General features: G+C 39.9%; 1 protein-coding gene across 1 annotated transcript in view; it reads right to left on the bottom strand.

Moving 5' to 3' along the window:
* LOC133612763 (endosome/lysosome-associated apoptosis and autophagy regulator family member 2-like) overlaps window positions 1-21,095 on the bottom strand; it is an 81,694-nt gene that overhangs the window by 20,209 nt on the left and 40,390 nt on the right. Inside the window, exons 11-15 of the mRNA XM_072913887.1 lie at window positions 18,127-18,217; window positions 17,942-18,044; window positions 11,280-11,417; window positions 6,311-6,574; window positions 452-625 (exon numbers count right to left, since the gene is read on the bottom strand). Coding sequence (XP_072769988.1) covers window positions 452-625; window positions 6,311-6,574; window positions 11,280-11,417; window positions 17,942-18,044; window positions 18,127-18,217 — 770 coding nt within the window. The remainder of the gene's footprint in view (window positions 1-451; window positions 626-6,310; window positions 6,575-11,279; window positions 11,418-17,941; window positions 18,045-18,126; window positions 18,218-21,095) is intronic.

Genomic DNA, 21,095 nt, shown 5'->3' with positions numbered 1-21,095 from the left:
CTAGTTGTTATCAAGAGTACTAAAACCCTTTTCAACATGATTCTGACAACTAAGTAGGCTAAATAACTTTAAACTTTAATACATGCTCGGATAGGCCAGTATCGGTCAGTATCGGTATCGGTCGGTATCGGATTGGAAGTGCAAAAACCTGGATCGGGACATCCCTACTTGTGAGTGTTGATGACACAGCTTTGCAACACTTGATATTCTAGTTTCAAGCATGTTTTACTCAATATAGGTCATCAAATCTCAGCAACAAGCTGTAATATCTTACTGAGATCATTTAGGAGCAAAACACTTAAAACAAGTAAAACACTCTAACATAAAATCTGCTTAGTGAGAAGAATGATCTTATCAGACAGAAAATAAGCAAATATCACCCTTATTTGACATATTTCATCTTACTTAGATTTCAGTTTTTGCAGTGTGTGCTGTGCCTTTTCCTCCTCACCTGTCCTCCGCACAGGCTGATGTTGAATTGGTGGAAGTACTTGGTTCCTTTGGAGGTGAAGCTCGGCCCGTTCATCAGCGTCCCCACTGAGCCCAGGGAGCTGAAGTCAAAGGTCAGAGTGAGGTTGCCGTCGGTGTGCGTGAAGTGACAGTCGCTGTAACACAAACGGTGGTCCTGGAAAAGAAATACAGCAATTAGACTTGTGCCTATACCATGATTTTGGTACCGGTACCAAAATGTATTTCGATACTTTTCTAAATAAAGGGCACCACAAAAAATGTCATTATTGGCTTTATTTTACCAAAAAAATCTTAGTGTACATGAAACATATGTTTATTATTGTCATTTAGTCCTTAAATAAAATAGTGAACATACTAGACAACTTGTCTTTTAGTAGTAAGTAAACAAACAAAGACTCCTAATTAGTCGTATGCAGTAACATATTGTGTCATTTATACACCTATTATTTTGTACACATTATGAAGGACAAACTGTAAAAATTGATTATGAATCCACTTGTTCATTTACTGTTAATATCTGCTTATTTTCTGTTTCAACATGTTCTATCTACACTTCTGTTAAAATGTAATAATCACTTATTCTTCTCTTCTTTGATACTTGACATTAGTTTTGGATGATACCACACATTTAGGTATCGATCTGATACCAAGTAGTTACAGGATCATACATTGGTCATATTCAAAGGTCTCATGTGTCCAGGGACATATTTACTGACTTTATAAACGTAATGTGATTTTTTTAAAACAAAAAAAAGATTTTGTGACAATAAAAAATATCGATGTAATCATAGTAGTATCGACTAGATACGCTTTTGTACTTGGTATCATTACAGTGGATGTCAGGTGTAGATCCACCCATGGCATTCGTTTACATTCCGACGCAGGTGAGCTATTGTATCCTCCTACGCTGTGTAGTGAAGCATGTTTAGCTATTCCTCGTCCTCCAGTGATAATGTTACTTGTAAAACACGTACTTTATTTGTCACCATGGAGGCGAGGATTAGTGATTTAGAAGTATACAAAACACTGCCGACTGCGGATGGATGTTAGCCGCTAGCTAGCTAGCCATGTCTTAAAGCAGCTCTTCCTGAGGGTGTTTCAGTGTTATAACTTCACCTTTATCTTTACTTTTCACACCAAAATGCGTCCATTCTCCCTTTTCTGTCTACACACTGTGTCTGCTTGTAAGTACTCTGTGTGTGTGCGCTGCCGAACATGCTCCTCTGCACGTAAAACCAGCAATGTCAAGACAAGCCAGTTAAAAAAAAATAAAAAAAAATGGGGAACTGGTACTTTTCAAACAGAGTATAGTACCGTTTTTTTTTCATTAGTACTGCGATTCTATACTAGTACCGGTATACCGTACATCCCTAGCAGTGTTGGGAGTAACGCGTTACTAACGCGTTACTGTAACGCCGTTAGTTTCGGCGGTAACTAGTAATCTAACGCGTTATTTTCTATATTCAGTAACTCAGTTACCGTTACAACATGATGCGTTACTGCGTTATTTTACGTTATTTTTCATGTAGTATCGGATAGAAACAGAAGATCTGAGTGTTTTTTATTGCAGCGCTGCGGTGGAAAAGAAAAGGCGTGCTTTGTGTGGGTGGGGTCGGGGGAGACTACCATACCGCAGTTGAGGAGCGCAAGGGAGATGTTCCTCCAGGGCCTATGTACGTCTTCGGGGCTAACAACCTTCACTTTACCCGGCAGTGGGTCTTTACAGCTGAGGGTGAATGACAAGACGGGCGGTTTGTTGCAACTTTGTGACTTTATTGGACGCAGCCATCCACCAAGATAGAGCACCTGCACCCACTCACTGTCGCCGCTCGCTCACCTCTCTCGCCCACTCACTCACTGACGTCACTCACCTCACACGCTGTCATATCTTAAAGGGCCACACACACACATACGCTACTCTCATAACAACTAACAAGACATCATGGCAAAGCCAGAAGTCAAGTTTTTTTTAACATGGAGATATTCTCAATACTTTTCTTTTGTCGAGCACAAAGAAAATAACATTTTAGTTAAATGTAAGTTGTGTCTTGGACCAAAGATTATATCTACTTAAAGTTAAAGTTAAAGTGCCATTATGTTGCAGCTATTTAAAATAGTTTTGTCAATTTGTTCTGGCCTGAAATAAATTGGCCCTTTGAAACATATCTTTGTCTTTGTGTGTTGATGTAGAGCACATTGCTTAGCAGAGTTCAGTGATGCAAATGCATGTCAAGTTGATCAACACATTGTATTATTCTCCAGTGCAATAACAGTACTGAAATGAAGGCTAAAATGGCATTAATGGGAGCCTTAAAAAAAAAGGGGAAAAAATAAGTAACTAAATAGTTACTTTTCACAGTAACGCATTACTTTTTGGTGTAAGTAACTGAGTTAGTAACTGAGTTACTTTTGAAATAAAGTAACTAGTAACTGTAACTAGTTACTGGTTTTCAGTAACTAACCCAACACTGATTGATCCCTAGTACACGCTATTTTATTTTTTGCACACGCTGTTTAGCGCGAGGTATTTGGATCTTAGTAAATCAGGCCCTGTGTGTATGTGAAGGGACAGACATGTATGTTAAAAGGTCAAACAGATGCTACATGAGGACTACTGTACTGTACACCAGTGCTTTTCAACCGCTGTGTACCGAGAGATACAGTCTGGTGTGCCGTGGGAGACTATGTCATTTCACCTAATTGGGTAAAAAATATTTTTTGCAAACCAGTAGTTATAATCCGCAAATGTGCCGTTGTTGAGTGTCGGTGCTGTCTAGAGCTCGGCAGAGTAACCGTGTAATACTCTTCTATATCAGTATGTGACGACGATGGTTTGCAGGTAAAAAGGTATCTAATGCTTAAACCAAAAATAAACAAAAAGTGAGTGCCCCTAAGAAAAGGCATTGAAGCTTAGGGAAGGCTATGAAGAACGAAACTAAAACTGAACTGGCTACAAAGTAAACAAAAACAGAATGCTGGACGACAGCAAAGACTTACAGCATTCATGGTAAAAGACACACAGTGTCCATTATGTTTGTGTGCGAGTGGACAGATGTACTTGCACAATATGTGTCTATTATTTAGGGGTGTAACGGTACACAAAAATTTCGGTTCGGTATGTACCTCGGTTTAGAGGTCACGGTTCGGTTCATTTTCGGTACAGTAAGAAAACAACAAAATATACATTTTTTTGGTTATTTATTCACCAAATTTGCAAAATCTTCCACCAAAAATATTTTTCTTAGTGGAATATTTGATGTGAAGTAATGGGAACCTTGGATAGGTCAATAATTCATTATAACATTGATTTTGATTCAATATTATGTTTTGAGCAATGACAGTTTGAAAGAAAAAAAAACAGCTTTCTTTTATTAGTCAACATTGCAACTTTTTCTAAATTACATTTAACCTTTAAGCTTTTTTATTTCACTTTTGTTTATTTTAATAGTATTATTAGAATGTGCCGTGGGCCTTTAAAACATTAGCTGTGGGCCGCAAATGGCCTCCGGGGCACACTTTTGACACCCCTGCTATAGATAATAAAACATTAAATGTGATAAATCTATGGATAAAAAGCAGAGCCTGGCGACGCATGCGCGTTTATCATAACTCTCTCTCTCTCTCTGTCTCTGCCCCTCCCTCACCAATGCTGCTGTTTGTTTTGTTTTTAACCCCTTCTTAACCCTGAACGTACATTGAAAATACACGCAACCCTAACTCAAAATGCCGGACATTTGAGGCATTTAAGAAACTCCGCCCTGACAGCTCCGCAAAAGAGGACATGTCCGGTGAAAAGAGGACGTATGGTCAGTCTATCCTAGCCCGGTCGTTGCTAGCATGCCGTGTGTTGTGCCTCAGTGTGCATTGTTTACACAACGTGCGTTACGCTACTTAATATGTCCGTGTGGAAACTCGTTCGGTACACCTCCGAACCGAACCCCGTACCGAAACGGTTCAATACAAATACATGTACCGTTACACCCCTAATATTATTAAATTGTACAGTTCTATTCATTTGCAGAGGTGGGTAGTAACGCGCTACATTTACTCCGTTACATCTACTTGAGTAACTTTTGGGATAAATTGTACTTCTAAGAGTAGTTTTAATGCAACATACTTTTACTTGAGTATATTTATAGAGAAGAAACGCTACTTTTACTCCGCTACTTTTATCTACATTCAGCTCGCTACTCGCTACTAATTTTTATCGATCTGTTAATGCACGCTTTGTTTGTTTTGGTCTGTCAGACAGACCTTCAAAGTGCCTGCGTTACTGGTGACGTTTCACTCCGTTCCACCAATCAGATGCAGTCACTGGTGACGTTGGACCAATCAAACAGAGCCAGGTGGTCACATGACCTGACTTAAACAAGTTGAAAAACTTATTGGGGTGTTACCATTTAGTGGTCAATTGTACGGAATATGTACTGTACTGTGCAATCTACTAATACAAGTTCCAATCAATCAATCAAAAGTGTGAAGGAAAAAAGACCCTTTTTTTATTTCAACCGTACATCCCGTCAAAAGCCTAAAGACTGACTGCACAGTTCCTGTCTTCACAATAAAAGTGCCGCTCCATCGCGCCTGCGCTTTCAAAATAAGAGTCTCCGAAAGCCAGCGCAAACAAGCTAGCAAGCTACGGAGTTTGCCGCCAATGTATTTCTTGTAAAGTGTATAAAAAGGAATATGGAAGCTGGACAAATAAGATGCCAAAAACCAAACACTTTCATGTGGTATTAGAAAGAAAGGAGGAACTTTTTTTCTCCTCCATTTGAAAACGAGGACGTTATCATCACTACTGTCTGATTACAATCAATGCAAGTCATCAGAATCAGGTAATACACCAACTTATATTCTTGTCTTCATGAAAGAAAGGAATCTATATGTGTTAAACATGCATGTATATTCATTAAAACACCTTTAACATGTAAACAAAAACGGCAAAATAAATAAATATAAATTATATACTGTATATATCAATGTATGTATATATATATATATATATATGTGTATATATATATATATATATATATATATATATATATACATATATATATATACACATTATGTATATGTATATGTATATATACATTATGTATATGTGTATATATATATATATATATATATATATATATATATATATATATATATATATATATATATATATATATGTGTGTGTGTGTATGTTACTCATCAGTTACTCAGTACTTGAGTAGTTTTTTCACAACATACTTTTTACTTTTACTCAAGTAAATATTTGGGTGACTACTCCTTACTTTTACTTGAGTAATAAATCTCTAAAGTAACAGTACTCTTACTTGAGTACAATTTCTGGCTACTCTACCCACCTCTGTTCATTTGTCTCACACCCTGACTTATCTATTCTGTGCAGAAGGACGACCCCAAAGGCAGTTTTCACTTTTTATAAAGTCAACTTTTTTTCCATAACAAATTTCAACTGAAGTACTAAAATCTCTGATTATGACCTTGACCCTGAATGTGTCTGTGGAGGGGGGCGTGGCCTGCGGGCCTGACGCGGAGCGGGGTGTGCGAGGACCAGCCTCGAAGTCAGCAACAGGTGAGTAGATTGCCCAGCTGGGGTTTGTTATCTAATCACCTGTGGCCCTTATTAGCAGCAGCCGGAACGAGACACGAGCAGACTGAAAAGTCATGAGGGCGAAGAGTGCTGGAAAGCAGGGGGCGTGTGTACGTGCAATAAAGACTTGTTCAAACCTGACCACTGGGCTCCCAGAAGATCTGTCGGCACCAGGAGAACCCACCATAGGGAGACTTTCACTGTCATTACGTCATAGGATGTTGATAACAAAAGCAAACTGACCTTGCTGCTCTGGCTGCTTGGTCCACAAGGCCTGCAGGCTTGGGGGCCCGGCTTGGCCTGAGAGACGAGGTAGGTGTTGGGGGGACACTCCGTACACTGGCTGCTGCGCGGGTCTATGTAGTGACCCGCCGGACACGGCACACAGGCGGAGCCGGACGGCTGGGTGCTGACGGCGCAGGCCCGACACTCGGAGGACACGCCGTCCACTGCGTTGCTGACGGTGATGGAGTAGATGCGCGCTACATCGTTGACGTAGCGACGACCCTGGGGAACACAGAACTCTTCGTATCAGGCCCTGTTCTCCCAGTGGAACTGTGCTTTTTGGGGAATTGTGCCTATTATATACAATCCTACGTAAGACATGTCTTTCTTTTTTTTATGCATTCTAATTCATAATAAACATAGGCTGACCATATTGTGAAATCCCAAAAAGAGGACACATATGCGTGCCAAGGTGAAAATTTGCCAATGATACTCGAACTTGCTTTACAAATAATATATTTATTTAAATAAAGCATTTTTTCTCCTCTGTTGACAGCAGTGTTGGGGCTAGGAATTTTCAAAATGGGGTCCCAGGGACCTCATCAAGTCATAAAAATAGGGTCCCACGGTACATTTTTGGGGTCCCACTTTTGTGTAAGCGTTTTGAAAACAAATGTTAAACGTATGCATTAGAGATGCGCGGATAGGCAATTATTTCATCCGCAACCGCATCAGAAAGTCGTCAACCATCCGCCATCCACCCGATCTAACATTTAATCAGAACCGCATCTGCCCGCACCCGCCCGTTGTTATATATCTAATATAGACGATGCAAGGCATTAGTGAGGTTATAAAGCTTTTGCCTGTTAAAGAAAGGAGACTGATCCAATGCAGCACAGACATTCGCGTCTGTCACGGCCCAGACGCACACCAGTGCGCAATCATATGGGAGCCGCGCTGAGCGCCCCTCCAAGCGCGTCTCGCTGCCGGCGACGGCCGGGTATATGGGCCCGACGCTCCAGCGCCATCCATTTTCAGGGCTAGTTGATTCGGCAGGTGGGTTGTTACACACTCCTTAGCGGGTTCCAACTTCCATGGCCACCGTCCTGCTGTCTATATCAACCAGGGTGAGCCCCACCCCTTTCGTGAGCGCACTGCGCGCGGTAGAGATGCGCGGTTTGCGGGCACAACCGCGGAGTCCGCGGATTATCCGCGGATCGGGCGGATGAAATTTAAAAAAAATTAGATTTTATCAGCGGGTCGGGTCGGGTCGGGTCGGGCGATTTAAATGTAAAAAAATTTGATTTTAAATAGATTCAGGCGGGTGGCAGTTAAACCAATTGGTAAATATATATACATAGTTAAATGTTGTTACCCACATACGAAAAACGAGCAGGCACCTGCAGCATATGCCACAACAGAAGAAAAAAAAAAAAGAGATGGACACTTTTACGGAGCGGAGAAGGCCCCCGACGCCTCTACGGGGTCCGGGACTGAGGCCCCTTCCCCCGAGAGGGCCCCACCGGGAGCCGTAGCTGAGGCGATCCGCGAGAAGGGCCCGACGCACGTCCAGGGTCACCACCGCGCCCACCGCACCGACACCCCGCCTCATCCGCCTTCGCCGCGGCCGGCGTCACGCGCAGCAGGTAAGCAGCTTACCTGCCCGCCACCCCCGTGGCCGGGGGCTCGTAACAGGGGTCACTCCGCGCGCTCCGCCCGCGCAGCTTACCTGCCCGCCACCCCTGTTGCCGGGGGCGCGTAACAGGGGTCACTCCGCGCGCAGTGCGCTCACGAAAGGGGTGGGGCTCACCCTGGTTGATATAGACAGCAGGACGGTGGCCATGGAAGTTGGAACCCGCTAAGGAGTGTGTAACAACCCACCTGCCGAATCAACGAGCCCTGAAAATGGATGGCGCTGGAGCGTCGGGCCCATACCCGGCCGTCGCCGGCAGCGAGACGTGCTTGGAGGTGCGCTCAGCGCGGCTCCCATGATTGCGCACTGGTGTGCGTCTGGGTCGTGACAGCGTGGCACGCGAATGTCTGTGCTGCATTGGATCAGTCTCCTTTCTTTAACAGGCAAAAGCTTTATAACCTCACTAATGCCTTGCATCGTCTATATTAGATATATAACAACTGGCGGGTGCGGGCGGATGCGGTTCTGATCAAATGTTAGATCGGGTGGATTGCGGATGGTTGACGACTTTCTGATGCGGTTGCGGATGAAATAATTGCCTATCCGCGCATCTCTAGCGCGCGGAGTGACCCCTGTTACGTGCCCCCGGCAACAGGGCTGGCGGGCAGGTGAGCTGCGCGGGCGGAGCGCGCGGAGTGACCCCTGTTACGAGCCCCCGGCCACGGGGGTGGCGGGCAGGTAAGCTGCTTACCTGCTGCGCGTGACGCCGGCCGCGGCGAAGGCGGACGAGGCGGGGTGTCGGTGCGGTGGGCGCGGTGGTGACCCTGGACGTGCGTCGGGCCCTTCTCGCGGATCGCCTCAGCTACGGCCCCCGGTGGGGCCCTCTCGGGGGAAGGGGCCTCGGTCCCGGACCCCGGCGAGGCGTCCCTTCTCCGCTCCGTAAAAGTGTCCATCTCTTTTTTTTTTTCTTCTTCTGTTGTGGCATATGCTGCAGGTGCCTGCTCGTTTTTCGTATGTGGGTAACAACATTTAACTATGTATATATATTTACCAATTGGTTTAACTGCCACCCGCCTGAATCTATTTAAAATCTAATTTTTTTTTATTTCAACCGCCCGATCCGCGGATAATCCGCGGACTCCGCGGTTGTGTCCGCAAACCGCGCATCTCTAGTATGCATTATCCTGTTGTATCTCACATTTTATATTGGTGTTTTGGAAAAGGGTAGTCATAAACGTTAATTCATTAAAAAAAAATTATTAAAAAAAGAAAACAAATTTGTATACATATGTAAATGTATTCAGTTATAAACATTCATTCACTTTCTTCTTTCCTTCATGGATCTAAACTTTACCACTGCTGGTAGTTTTTTCTACTCGTATGGATTCTTCATTCTTTACTCCAAGCAACATTCGTAAGTTTTGCAATATAACTACAACTGTTTATACTTATTAAACCGTCCCATGTGTGATGTCAGTGTTTTCATGCATATCTGTACACGCTATTTTAATGTAATCAAGCGAGCGTCGTTAGCATTAGCCAATATGCTAACATGTTCACAAGTGTCTGTGTTGGTTTTATTAACTTACAATGACTTTTATTTTGGTAATGTTTCAGTTTCACAAATTCCTCAGTAAATGCACCAAAACGTCACAGTTAGAGATGCTACCTGAATAGAAGCATTTAAGTCCAATCTTTAAATTAATTTGTATACTCTAGCCTTTAAATAGACCCCCTTTAAGACCAGTTGATCTGCCGTTTCTTTTCTGCTCTGCCCCCCTCTCCTTCGTGGAGGGGGGGGGGCACAGGTTTGGTGGCCACGGATGAAGCGCTAGCTGTGCATCAGTTGGGGACATCTCTGCGCTGCTGATCCGTCTCCTGCTGGCCCCACTATGGACTGGACTCTCACTATTATGTTAGATCCACTATGGACTGGACTCTCACTATTATGTTAGATCCACTATGGACTGGACTCTCACTATTATGTTAGATCCACTATGGACTGGACTCTCACTATTATGTTAGATCCACTATGGACTGGACTCTCACTATTATGTTAGATCCACTATGGACTGGACTCTCACTATTATGTTGGATCCACTATGGACTGGACTCTCACTATTATGTTAGATCCACTGTGGACTGGACTCTCACACTATTATGTTAGATCCACTATGGACTGGACTCTCACTATTATGTTAGATTCACTATGGACTGGACTCTCACTATTATGTTAGATCCACTATGGACTGGACTCTCACTATTATGTTAGATCCACTATGGACTGGACTCTCACTATTATGTTGGATCCACTATGGACTGGACTCTCACTATTATGTTAGATCCACTGTGGACTGGACTCTCACACTATTATGTTAGATCCACTATGGACTGGACTCTCACTATTATGTTAGATCCACTATGGACTGGACTCTCACAATATTATGTTAGATCCACTGTGGACTGGACTCTCACAATATTATGTTAGATCCACTATGGACTGGACTCTCACTATTATGTTAGATCCACTATGGACTGGACTCTCACTATTATGTTAGATCCACTATGGACTGGACTCTCACTATTATGTTAGATCCACTATGGACTGGACTCTCCCTATTATGTTAGATCCACTATGGACTGGACTCTCCCTATTATGTTAGATCCACTATGGACTGGACTCTCACTATTATGTTAGATCCACTATGGACTGGACTATCACAATAGTATGCTAGATCCACTCGACGTCCATTGCACCGGTCGCCCAGGGGAGGTCCCCACATCTGCGGTCCACTCCAAGGTTTGTCATTGTCCCATTGGGTTGAGTTTTTCCTTACCCTGATGTGGGATCTGAACCGAGGATGTCGTTGTGGCTTGTGCAGCCCTTTGAGACACTCGTGATTTAGGGCTATATAAGTAAACATTGATTGATTGATTGCTGACCTACGGTCATTTTAAAAACATCACTGCACATCATAATGGCACATCTTAAAAATCTAAAAAAAATATTTGGGAATGTCCGGCGGGCCAGATTGAAAAGTTTAACGGTCTGGTCTATCTATATCAAACTTTCAAGCCTGATGCAGCCTTTTTTACTTGTATCCTTTTCGTGGATTTGAATGACATTGACAAGTGTTCGTAAAACAGTTTCCACACAACCAAGACAAAAAGGCAAAGTCCGCCTCATTAGTAATGAGCCCGCCTTCATTCACGACTGAAGCACTTTTGTGAGAATACGAAGAGGAGAAAAGTGCGGAACTTCAAGCACTTAAAACAAGTGCCAACAGGAGAATAGAGCTCATAGAGGGACGGTTTTCTTGTGTGCAAAGTTTTCAAGTCAATTCCTGGACTTACGTCTGACGGCTGATTGGTCCTCTGGAAAGCCCACGTGTAGGAAACTGAGGCATTCTTTGTCATGACGTGCGTGTAAGTCTGTCGGGTTTTACTCCGCTCCCACGACTCCACCACCGTGGTGCTCCTCCGGTTCACATCCTTCACAAGAAAGGACAATATTTACAACGAAAGATGTCCGTCAGGGATTTACGCTGCCAATTCCAAAAATAATGTCAAAAGCCCTCTAAATAACCAACCAAAACCCGCCCACAATACTCTATTTACATGTCATGACCTGAATATTAACCAAATATTAGCGATATTGTTATTATGAACGATAAACCAGGCAAATTCATTTTTAGCAGCGCATTGATCACAGAGAGCTAACTAGCTAATGCTGCTTTATTGACATACTGTGAGCTGGCCAGTGTCCTGCTGCTGCATCTCAGCTGGTTAAAGTCATTCTAGATCATAAATCATGCCTCTCACTTGTATAAGAGGTTTTAGTCAGATATCTAGAAGTTCTCACTTGTATAACAGAGGATTTAGTCAGATATCTAGAAGTTCTCACTTGTATAACAGAGGATTTAGTCAGATATCTAGAAGTTCTCACTTGTATAACAGAGGATTTAGTCAGATATCTAGAAGTTCTCACTTGTATAACAGAGGATTTAGCCAGATATCTAGAAGTTCTCACTTGTATAACAGAGGATTTAGCCATATATCTAGAAGTTCTCACTTGTATAACAGAGGATTTAGCCATATATCTAGAAGTTCTCACTTGTATAACAGAGGATTTAGCCATATATCTAGAAGTTCTCACTTGTATAACAGAGGATTTAGCCATATATCTAGAAGTTCTCACTTGTATAACAGAGAGGATTTATCCAGATATCTAGAATTTCTCACTTGTATAACAGAGGATTTAGCCGTATATCTAGAAGTTCTCACTTGTATAACAGAGGATTTAGCCATATATCTAGAAGTTCTCACTTGTATAACAGAGGATTTAGCCAGATATCTAGAAGTTCTCACTTGTATAACAGAGGATTTAGCCATATATCTAGAAGTTCTCACTTGTATAACAGAGGATTTATCCAGATATCTAGAAGTTCTCACTTGTATAACAGAGGATTTAGCCAGATATTTAGAAGTTCTCACTTGTATAACAGAGGATTTAGCCATATATCTAGAAGTTCTCACTTATATAACAGAGGATTTAGCCAGATATCTAGAAGTTCTCACTTGTATAACAGAGGATTTAGCCATATATCTAGAAGTTCTCACTTGTATAACAGAGGATTTAGCCAGATATCTAGAAGTTCTCACTAGTATAACAGAGGATTTAGCCATGTATCTAGAAGTTCTCACTTGTATAACAGAGGATTTAGCCAGATATCTAGAAGTTCTCACTTGTATAACAGAGGATTTAGCCGTATATCTAGAATTTCTCACTTGTATAACAGAGGATTTAGCCAGATATCTAGAAGTTCTCACTTGTATAACAGAGGATTTAGCCGTATATCTAGAAGTTCTCACTTGTATAACAGAGGATTTAGCCAGATATCTAGAAGTTCTCACTTGTATAACAGAGGATTTAGCCAGATATCTAGAAGTTCTCACTAGTATAACAGAGGATTTAGCCATGTATCTAGAAGTTCTCACTTGTATAACAGAGGATTTAGCCGTATATCTAGAAGTTCTCACTTGTATAACAGAGGATTTAGCCAGATATCTAGAAGTTCTCACTTGTATAACAGAGGATTTAGCCAGATATCTAGAAGTTCTCACTAGTATAACAGAGGATTTAGCCGTATATCTAGAATTTCTCACTTGTATAACAGAGGATTTAGCCAGATATCTAGAAGTTCTCACTTGTATAACAGAGGATTTAGCCGTATATCTAGAAGCTCTCACTTGTATAACAGAGGATTTAGCCATATATCTAGAAGTTCTCACTTGTATAACAGAGGATTTAGCCAGATATCTAGAAGTTCTCACTAGTATAACAGAGGATTTAGCCATGTATCTAGAAGTTCTCACTTGTATAACAGAGGATTTATCCAGATATCTAGAATTTCTCACTTGTATAACAGAGGATTTAGCCATAAATCTAGAATTTCTCACTTGTATAACAGAGGATTTAGCCATATATCTAGAAGTTCTCACTTGTATAACAGAGGATTTAGCCATATATCTAGAAGTTCTCACTTGTATAACAGAGGATTTATCCAGATATCTAGAATTTCTCACTTGTATAACAGAGGATTTAGCCGTATATCTAGAAGTTCTCACTTGTATAACAGAGGATTTAGCCAGATATCTAGAAGTTCTCACTTGTATTACAGAGGATTTATCCAGATATCTAGAAGTTCTCACTTGTATAACAGAGGATTTAGCCATATATCTAGAAGTTCTCACTTGTATAACAGAGGATTTATCCAGATATCTAGAAGTTCTCACTTGTATAACAGAGGATTTAGCCAGATATTTAGAAGTTCTCACTTGTATAACAGAGGATTTAGCCATATATCTAGAAGTTCTCATTTATATAACAGAGGATTTAGCCAGATATCTAGAAGTTCTCACTTGTATAACAGAGGATTTAGCCATATATCTAGAAGTTCTCACTTGTATAACAGAGGATTTAGCCATATATCTAGAATTTCTCACTTGTATAACAGTGGATTTAGCCGTATATCTAGAAGTTCTCACTTGTATAACAGAGGATTTATCCAGATATCTAGAAGTTCTCACTTGTATAACAGAGGATTTAGCCAGATATTTAGAAGTTCTCACTTGTATAACAGAGGATTTATCCAGATATCTAGAAGTTATCACTTGTATAACAGAGGATTTAGCCGTATATCTAGAAGTTCTCACTTGTATAACAGAGGATTTAGCCAGATATCTAGAAGTTCTCACTTGTATTACAGAGGATTTATCCAGATATCTAGAAGTTCTCACTTGTATAACAGAGGATTTAGCCATATATCTAGAAGTTCTCACTTGTATAACAGAGGATTTATCCAGATATCTAGAAGTTCTCACTTGTATAACAGAGGATTTAGCCAGATATTTAGAAGTTCTCACTTGTATAACAGAGGATTTAGCCATATATCTAGAAGTTCTCACTTATATAACAGAGGATTTAGCCAGATATCTAGAAGTTCTCACTTGTATAACAGAGGATTTAGCCATATATCTAGAAGTTCTCACTTGTATAACAGAGGATTTATCCAGATATCTAGAATTTCTCACTTGTATAACAGAGGATTTAGCCGTATATCTAGAAGTTCTCACTTGTATAACAGAGGATTTAGCCATATATCTAGAAGTTCTCACTTGTATAACAGAGGATTTAGCCAGATATCTAGAAGTTCTCACTTGTATAACAGAGGATTTAGCCATATATCTAGAAGTTCTCACTTGTATAACAGAGGATTTATCCAGATATCTAGAAGTTCTCACTTGTATAACAGAGGATTTAGCCATATATCTAGAAGTTCTCACTTATATAACAGAGGATTTAGCCAGATATCTAGAAGTTCTCACTTGTATAACAGAGGATTTAGCCATATATCTAGAAGTTCTCACTTGTATAACAGAGGATTTAGCCAGATATCTAGAAGTTCTCACTAGTATAACAGAGGATTTAGCCATGTATCTAGAAGTTCTCACTTGTATAACAGAGGATTTAGCCAGATATCTAGAAGTTCTCACTTGTATAACAGAGGATTTAGCCGTATATCTAGAATTTCTCACTTGTATAACAGAGGATTTAGCCAGATATCTAGAAGTTCTCACTTGTATAACAGAGGATTTAGCCGTATATCTAGAAGTTCTCACTTGTATAACAGAGGATTTAGCCAGATATCTAGAAGTTCTCACTTGTATAACAGAGGATTTAGCCAGATATCTAGAAGTTCTCACTAGTATAACAGAGGATTTAGCCATGTATCTAGAAGTTCTCACTTGTATAACAGAGGATTTAGCCGTATATCTAGAAGTTCTCACTTGTATAACAGAGGATTTAGCCAGATATCTAGAAGTTCTCACTTGTATAACAGAGGATTTAGCCAGATATCTAGAAGTTCTCACTAGTATAACAGAGGATTTAGCCGTATATCTAGAATTTCTCACTTGTATAACAGAGGATTTAGCCAGATATCTAGAAGTTCTCACTTGTATAACAGAGGATTTAGCCGTATATCTAGAAGCTCTCACTTGTATAACAGAGGATTTAGCCATATATCTAGAAGTTCTCACTTGTATAACAGAGGATTTAGCCAGATATCTAGAAGTTCTCACTAGTATAACAGAGGATTTAGCCATGTATCTAGAAGTTCTCACTTGTATAACAGAGGATTTATCCAGATATCTAGAATTTCTCACTTGTATAACAGAGGATTTAGCCATAAATCTAGAATTTCTCACTTGTATAACAGAGGATTTAGCCATATATCTAGAAGTTCTCACTTGTATAACAGAGGATTTAGCCATATATCTAGAAGTTCTCACTTGTATAACAGAGGATTTATCCAGATATCTAGAATTTCTCACTTGTATAACAGAGGATTTAGCCGTATATCTAGAAGTTCTCACTTGTATAACAGAGGATTTAGCCATATATCTAGAAGTTCTCACTTGTATAACAGAGGATTTAGCCAGATATCTAGAAGTTCTCACTTGTATTACAGAGGATTTATCCAGATATCTAGAAGTTCTCACTTGTATAACAGAGGATTTAGCCATATATCTAGAAGTTCTCACTTGTATAACAGAGGATTTATCCAGATATCTAGAAGTTCTCACTTGTATAACAGAGGATTTAGCCAGATATTTAGAAGTTCTCACTTGTATAACAGAGGATTTAGCCATATATCTAGAAGTTCTCACTTATATAACAGAGGATTTAGCCAGATATCTAGAAGTTCTCACTTGTATAACAGAGGATTTAGCCATATATCTAGAAGTTCTCACTTGTATAACAGAGGATTTAGCCAGATATCTAGAATTTCTCACTTGTATAACAGTGGATTTAGCCGTATATCTAGAAGTTCTCACTTGTATAACAGAGGATTTATCCAGATATCTAGAAGTTCTCACTTGTATAACAGAGGATTTAGCCAGATATTTAGAAGTTCTCACTTGTATAACAGAGGATTTATCCAGATATCTAGAAGTTATCACTTGTATAACAGAGGATTTAGCCGTATATCTAGAAGTTCTCACTTGTATAACAGAGGATTTAGCCAGATATCTAGAAGTTCTCACTTGTATTACAGAGGATTTATCCAGATATCTAGAAGTTCTCACTTGTATAACAGAGGATTTAGCCATATATCTAGAAGTTCTCACTTGTATAACAGAGGATTTATCCAGATATCTAGAAGTTCTCACTTGTATAACAGAGGATTTAGCCAGATATTTAGAAGTTCTCACTTGTATAACAGAGGATTTAGCCATATATCTAGAAGTTCTCACTTATATAACAGAGGATTTAGCCAGATATCTAGAAGTTCTCACTTGTATAACAGAGGATTTAGCCATAAATCTAGAATTTCTCACTTGTATAACAGAGGATTTAGCCATATATCTAGAAGTTCTCACTTGTATAACAGAGGATTTAGCCGTATATCTAGAAGTTCTCACTTGTATAACAGAGGATTTATCCAGATATCTAGAAGTTCTCACTTGTATAACAGAGGATTTAGCCGTATATCTAGAATTTCTCACTTGTATAACAGAGGATTTAGCCAGATATCTAGAAGTTCTCACTTGTATAACAGAGGATTTAGCCGTATATCTAGAAGTTCTCACTTGTATAACAGAGGATTTAGCCATATATTTAGAAGCTCTCACTTATATAACAGAGGATTTAGCCAGATATCTAGAAGTTCTCACTAGTATAACAGAGGATTTAGCCATGTATCTAGAAGTTCTCACTTGTATAACAGAGGATTTATCCAGATATCTAGAATTTCTCACTTGTATAACAGAGGATTTAGCCATAAATCTAGAATTTCTCACTTGTATAACAGAGGATTTAGCCATATATCTAGAAGTTCTCACTTGTATAACAGAGGATTTAGCCATATATCTAGAAGTTCTCACTTGTATAACAGAGGATTTATCCAGATATCTAGAATTTCTCACTTGTATAACAGAGGATTTAGCCGTATATCTAGAAGTTCTCACTTGTATAACAGAGGATTTAGCCGTATATCTAGAAGTTCTCACTTGTATAACAGAGGATTTAGCCAGATATCTAGAAGTTCTCACTTGTATAACAGAGGATTTATCCAGATATCTAGAAGTTCTCACTTGTATAACAGAGGATTTAGCCAGATATTTAGAAGTTCTCACTTGTATAACAGAGGATTTAGCCATATATCTAGAAGTTCTCACTTATATAACAGAGGATTTAGCCAGATATCTAGAAGTTCTCACTTGTATAACAGAGGATTTAGCCATATATCTAGAAGTTCTCACTTGTATAACAGAGGATTTATCCAGATATCTAGAAGTTCTCACTTGTATAACAGAGGATTTAGCCATATATCTAGAAGTTCTCACTTGTATAACAGAGGATTTAGCCAGATATCTAGAAGTTCACAAGAAAGGAGATAAGATGCGCAGGTGTAATATATGTCACTATACCAAAAAGGAGCATCCCTCACCATCATGAAGTAGAATTCACAGTCTGTGCTGCACGACGTCTCAAACTCAAAGGTAATGCGGCCGAACTCTGTTGTGGAATGGCTTGACATTGATGTCGGGAGCCTGGTGGAAGGCAACAATAAGAGAGACCATCAGAAACAGGAAAAAAAAAACCACAAGACAACTAGTGATGAAAGGTGTTCACTTGAATCCAGGAACGTGGATGCTGAGGATGAGGTAATCGTTATCCGAGCTTCCCGCTCCGCTCTGGATATGATCGCGGGCCACTTCCCAACCTAAAAAAAAACATTTGTTTCAATTAAATTGCCGTTTTTTGATTGGAATCATTGGTACACACTAGGGTTGTACGGTATACCAGTACTAGTATAGTATCCCGGTACTAATGAATCAAAAACGGTGCTATAATCTGTTTGAAAAGTACCGGCATGACGGCGCATCGTCACGTCGTGACATTGCTGATTTTTACGAGCAGAGGAGCATGTTCGGCAGCGCACAATCACGGAGTACTTACAAGCACGCTTACTACACACCGTAGGAGGATACAATAGCTGTGTTTTTCAACCTTTTTTGAGCCAAAGCACATTTTTTTCATTTAAGAAAATACAGAGGCACACCACCAGCAGAAAAGGTTAAAAAAAATGAAACTCCACCAGGTTGTCATGCCTTATTTTGAGTTTGTTGTTGTTTCCTGTCTTGCGCTGTTAATTTGGTGACCCGTCCTGTTTTGTTGGTGTTCTCCTGTAGCAGCGTCACACCTTCCTTTGAGTGCCATTGCCCCGCACCTGCTCTGTTTTCGCAATCAAGACTATTTAAGTTGTGCGTACGTTGTCCACACGCTGTAAGTTTTTGCTGTCGTCCAGCATTCTGTTTTTGTTTACTTTGTAGCCAGTTCAGTTTTACTTTTGTTTTGCATAGCCATCCCTTATGCTTCAGTGCCTTTTTCCTAGCAGGACATGCCTTTTGTTCATTTTTGGTTTAAGCGTTACATACCAGAAAAGGTTGAAAAACACTGCACTAGACAACGGCACATTATTATAATTTTTGATTTGCAAAAAAATATTTTTTGGACCAATTAGGTGAAGTTGCATGATTTCCCACGGCACACCAGACACGGCAAAGAAGCCATTATCGGACATCTCTAATAATAATAATAATAATAATAATAATAATGCAACGCTATTCAATGGAGATGAGTCTAACACTTGTGCCAGGCGGACAACCTCCGTTCGGACTAAAGTCAGTTCCTTGCGCCTCCCCACAAGCTCATTGATTGGCTTTATCTCGCTCCCTTTGTTTACTTTGTGCTAAAAATAAACAATTAATTATGTATTCTTAATACATACCTGCCAACTTTTGAAATCAGAAAAACCTAGTAGCCAGGGTCCAGGGGCCGCAGGCCCCGGTAGGTCCAGGACAAAGTCCTGGTGGGGGGTTCAGCTTCGCCCCCCGGCGCAAAATGATTATTAGCATTCAGACAGGTTAAAATGTTGCTAAAACCATCACTTTTCTATCAGTCACAGTGACTTTTCAAAACAAAAATATTACAGCAAAAATCATATGGGTTGATTGACATGTTTATTCTGTAAGCTAACTTCAATAGTTTGAAATTATTTTGACAGTTAATGCCAGTTATCCTGTCAACCTTTCACAAGACTTCAATTTGTTCATTGAAAGTATAAACAGTATAAACACTTTTTACAGTAAACAAATGGTAAAACAGTACTAAACAATTCCATTAAAAAAACAATTGGTGTCATTATTAACTTTCTGTCCAAGCTTGTATAATCTACTGCCTTGTTCAATTGTAAAAAATATTCTGTGCCTAAAATTCACATTTCTATCACAATTATCATACTGTAAACATGGTAAGCTAACTTCATTAAAATTAATAGTCCTGTCAATAGCATGGAATTACAATTCAAATGTAGTTTTTTTGTAAGCCTTTCAAAAGAATTCAAAATATGAAAAATTAATGAAAATGAATTGAAGCCATCAGACACTTGAAAAGTGGCACATCACATCTCTAATGTAATCATTTGAACTTTTCAACAGAAATAGCACTGCAAAAATATTAAGGACATACTTCTGTATTTTGGTAGTTATGCTGTCAACATTTAACAAGATTTCTTCAACTTGGACTTGAAAGCATAAATAGTATAAACACTTTTAACAGTATAACAGTACTAAACAATTCCAATAGATAACATTGGTGTCATTACCTTTTTGTGGCTAAAATCCACATTTATTCTATCAGATTGATCATACTGCAAAAATGATATGGTAACTTTATGATAAGTTTACTTCATTAAAATGTAATTCAATAGCATCATTAGCATGGAACTACAATCAATTGCAGTTTTCTGTAAGCCTTTCAAAAGAATTGAAGAAGAATTAATGAAAATGAATTTTAGCAATCAAGACAGTTGTAAATGCAGCACATCACATCTTCCATGGTCACATCACAGTCAATCATTGTGACACAGCTTTGTTATTGTCCATGGTGCACCTCTTCGCTTTCTTGAGCTGCTCCTTTAAGTGGGTCATACTATGACATTGGCTTCCTGAAGCTGTCATCATCATCTTCCTGGTCATCGGCATTAGACTTGTGTTTTTTTGTCCCAACGTGGTCTTTTACATCGCTAATTCCTCCGTGTCCGATCGAAAAATCTTGTCTGCACAAGGTGCAATTCGCGTAGTTTTCACCCTTTTTGGAACGGATAATTATTCCCGGATAGGCTTTAGAATATTCTTCACGGAATGACTGCAGTTTTCTTTTCGGTTTAAGACTCGTTTGCGATTTTTCTCCGGCTGATTCCATGATCGTTCGCTCGTTTGGAAACAATGGCAACTGGTGCCTCGTGCTTGGCAGCGGTGCTATAAATTAAGGCTGAAACGACACGTCGACGTAGTCGACGTCATCGGTTACGTAAATACGTCGACGCCATTTTTGTGCGTCGATGCGTCGCATATTTACGTCACACTACTGTCATGGCGGATCGCAAAGCAGACGGTGCGAGCGAGGGGAAAAAAGCACGCCAAAAGTCATCAAAAGTGTGGGAGTATTTCAATAAACGGCCTAATAATGTTGTTGTATGCACACTGTGTCGAGCGGAAATGGCCTATCATAGCAGCACAACGGCTATGAACGAACAT

The sequence above is a fragment of the Nerophis lumbriciformis genome, linkage group LG10 (genome assembly GCF_033978685.3).
Source record: "Nerophis lumbriciformis linkage group LG10, RoL_Nlum_v2.1, whole genome shotgun sequence".
In the NCBI taxonomy this organism is placed as follows: Eukaryota; Metazoa; Chordata; class Actinopteri; order Syngnathiformes; family Syngnathidae; genus Nerophis; species Nerophis lumbriciformis.
The sequence above is the reverse complement of the archived record's forward strand: the minus strand, read 5'-3'. Positions and strand labels throughout refer to the sequence as shown.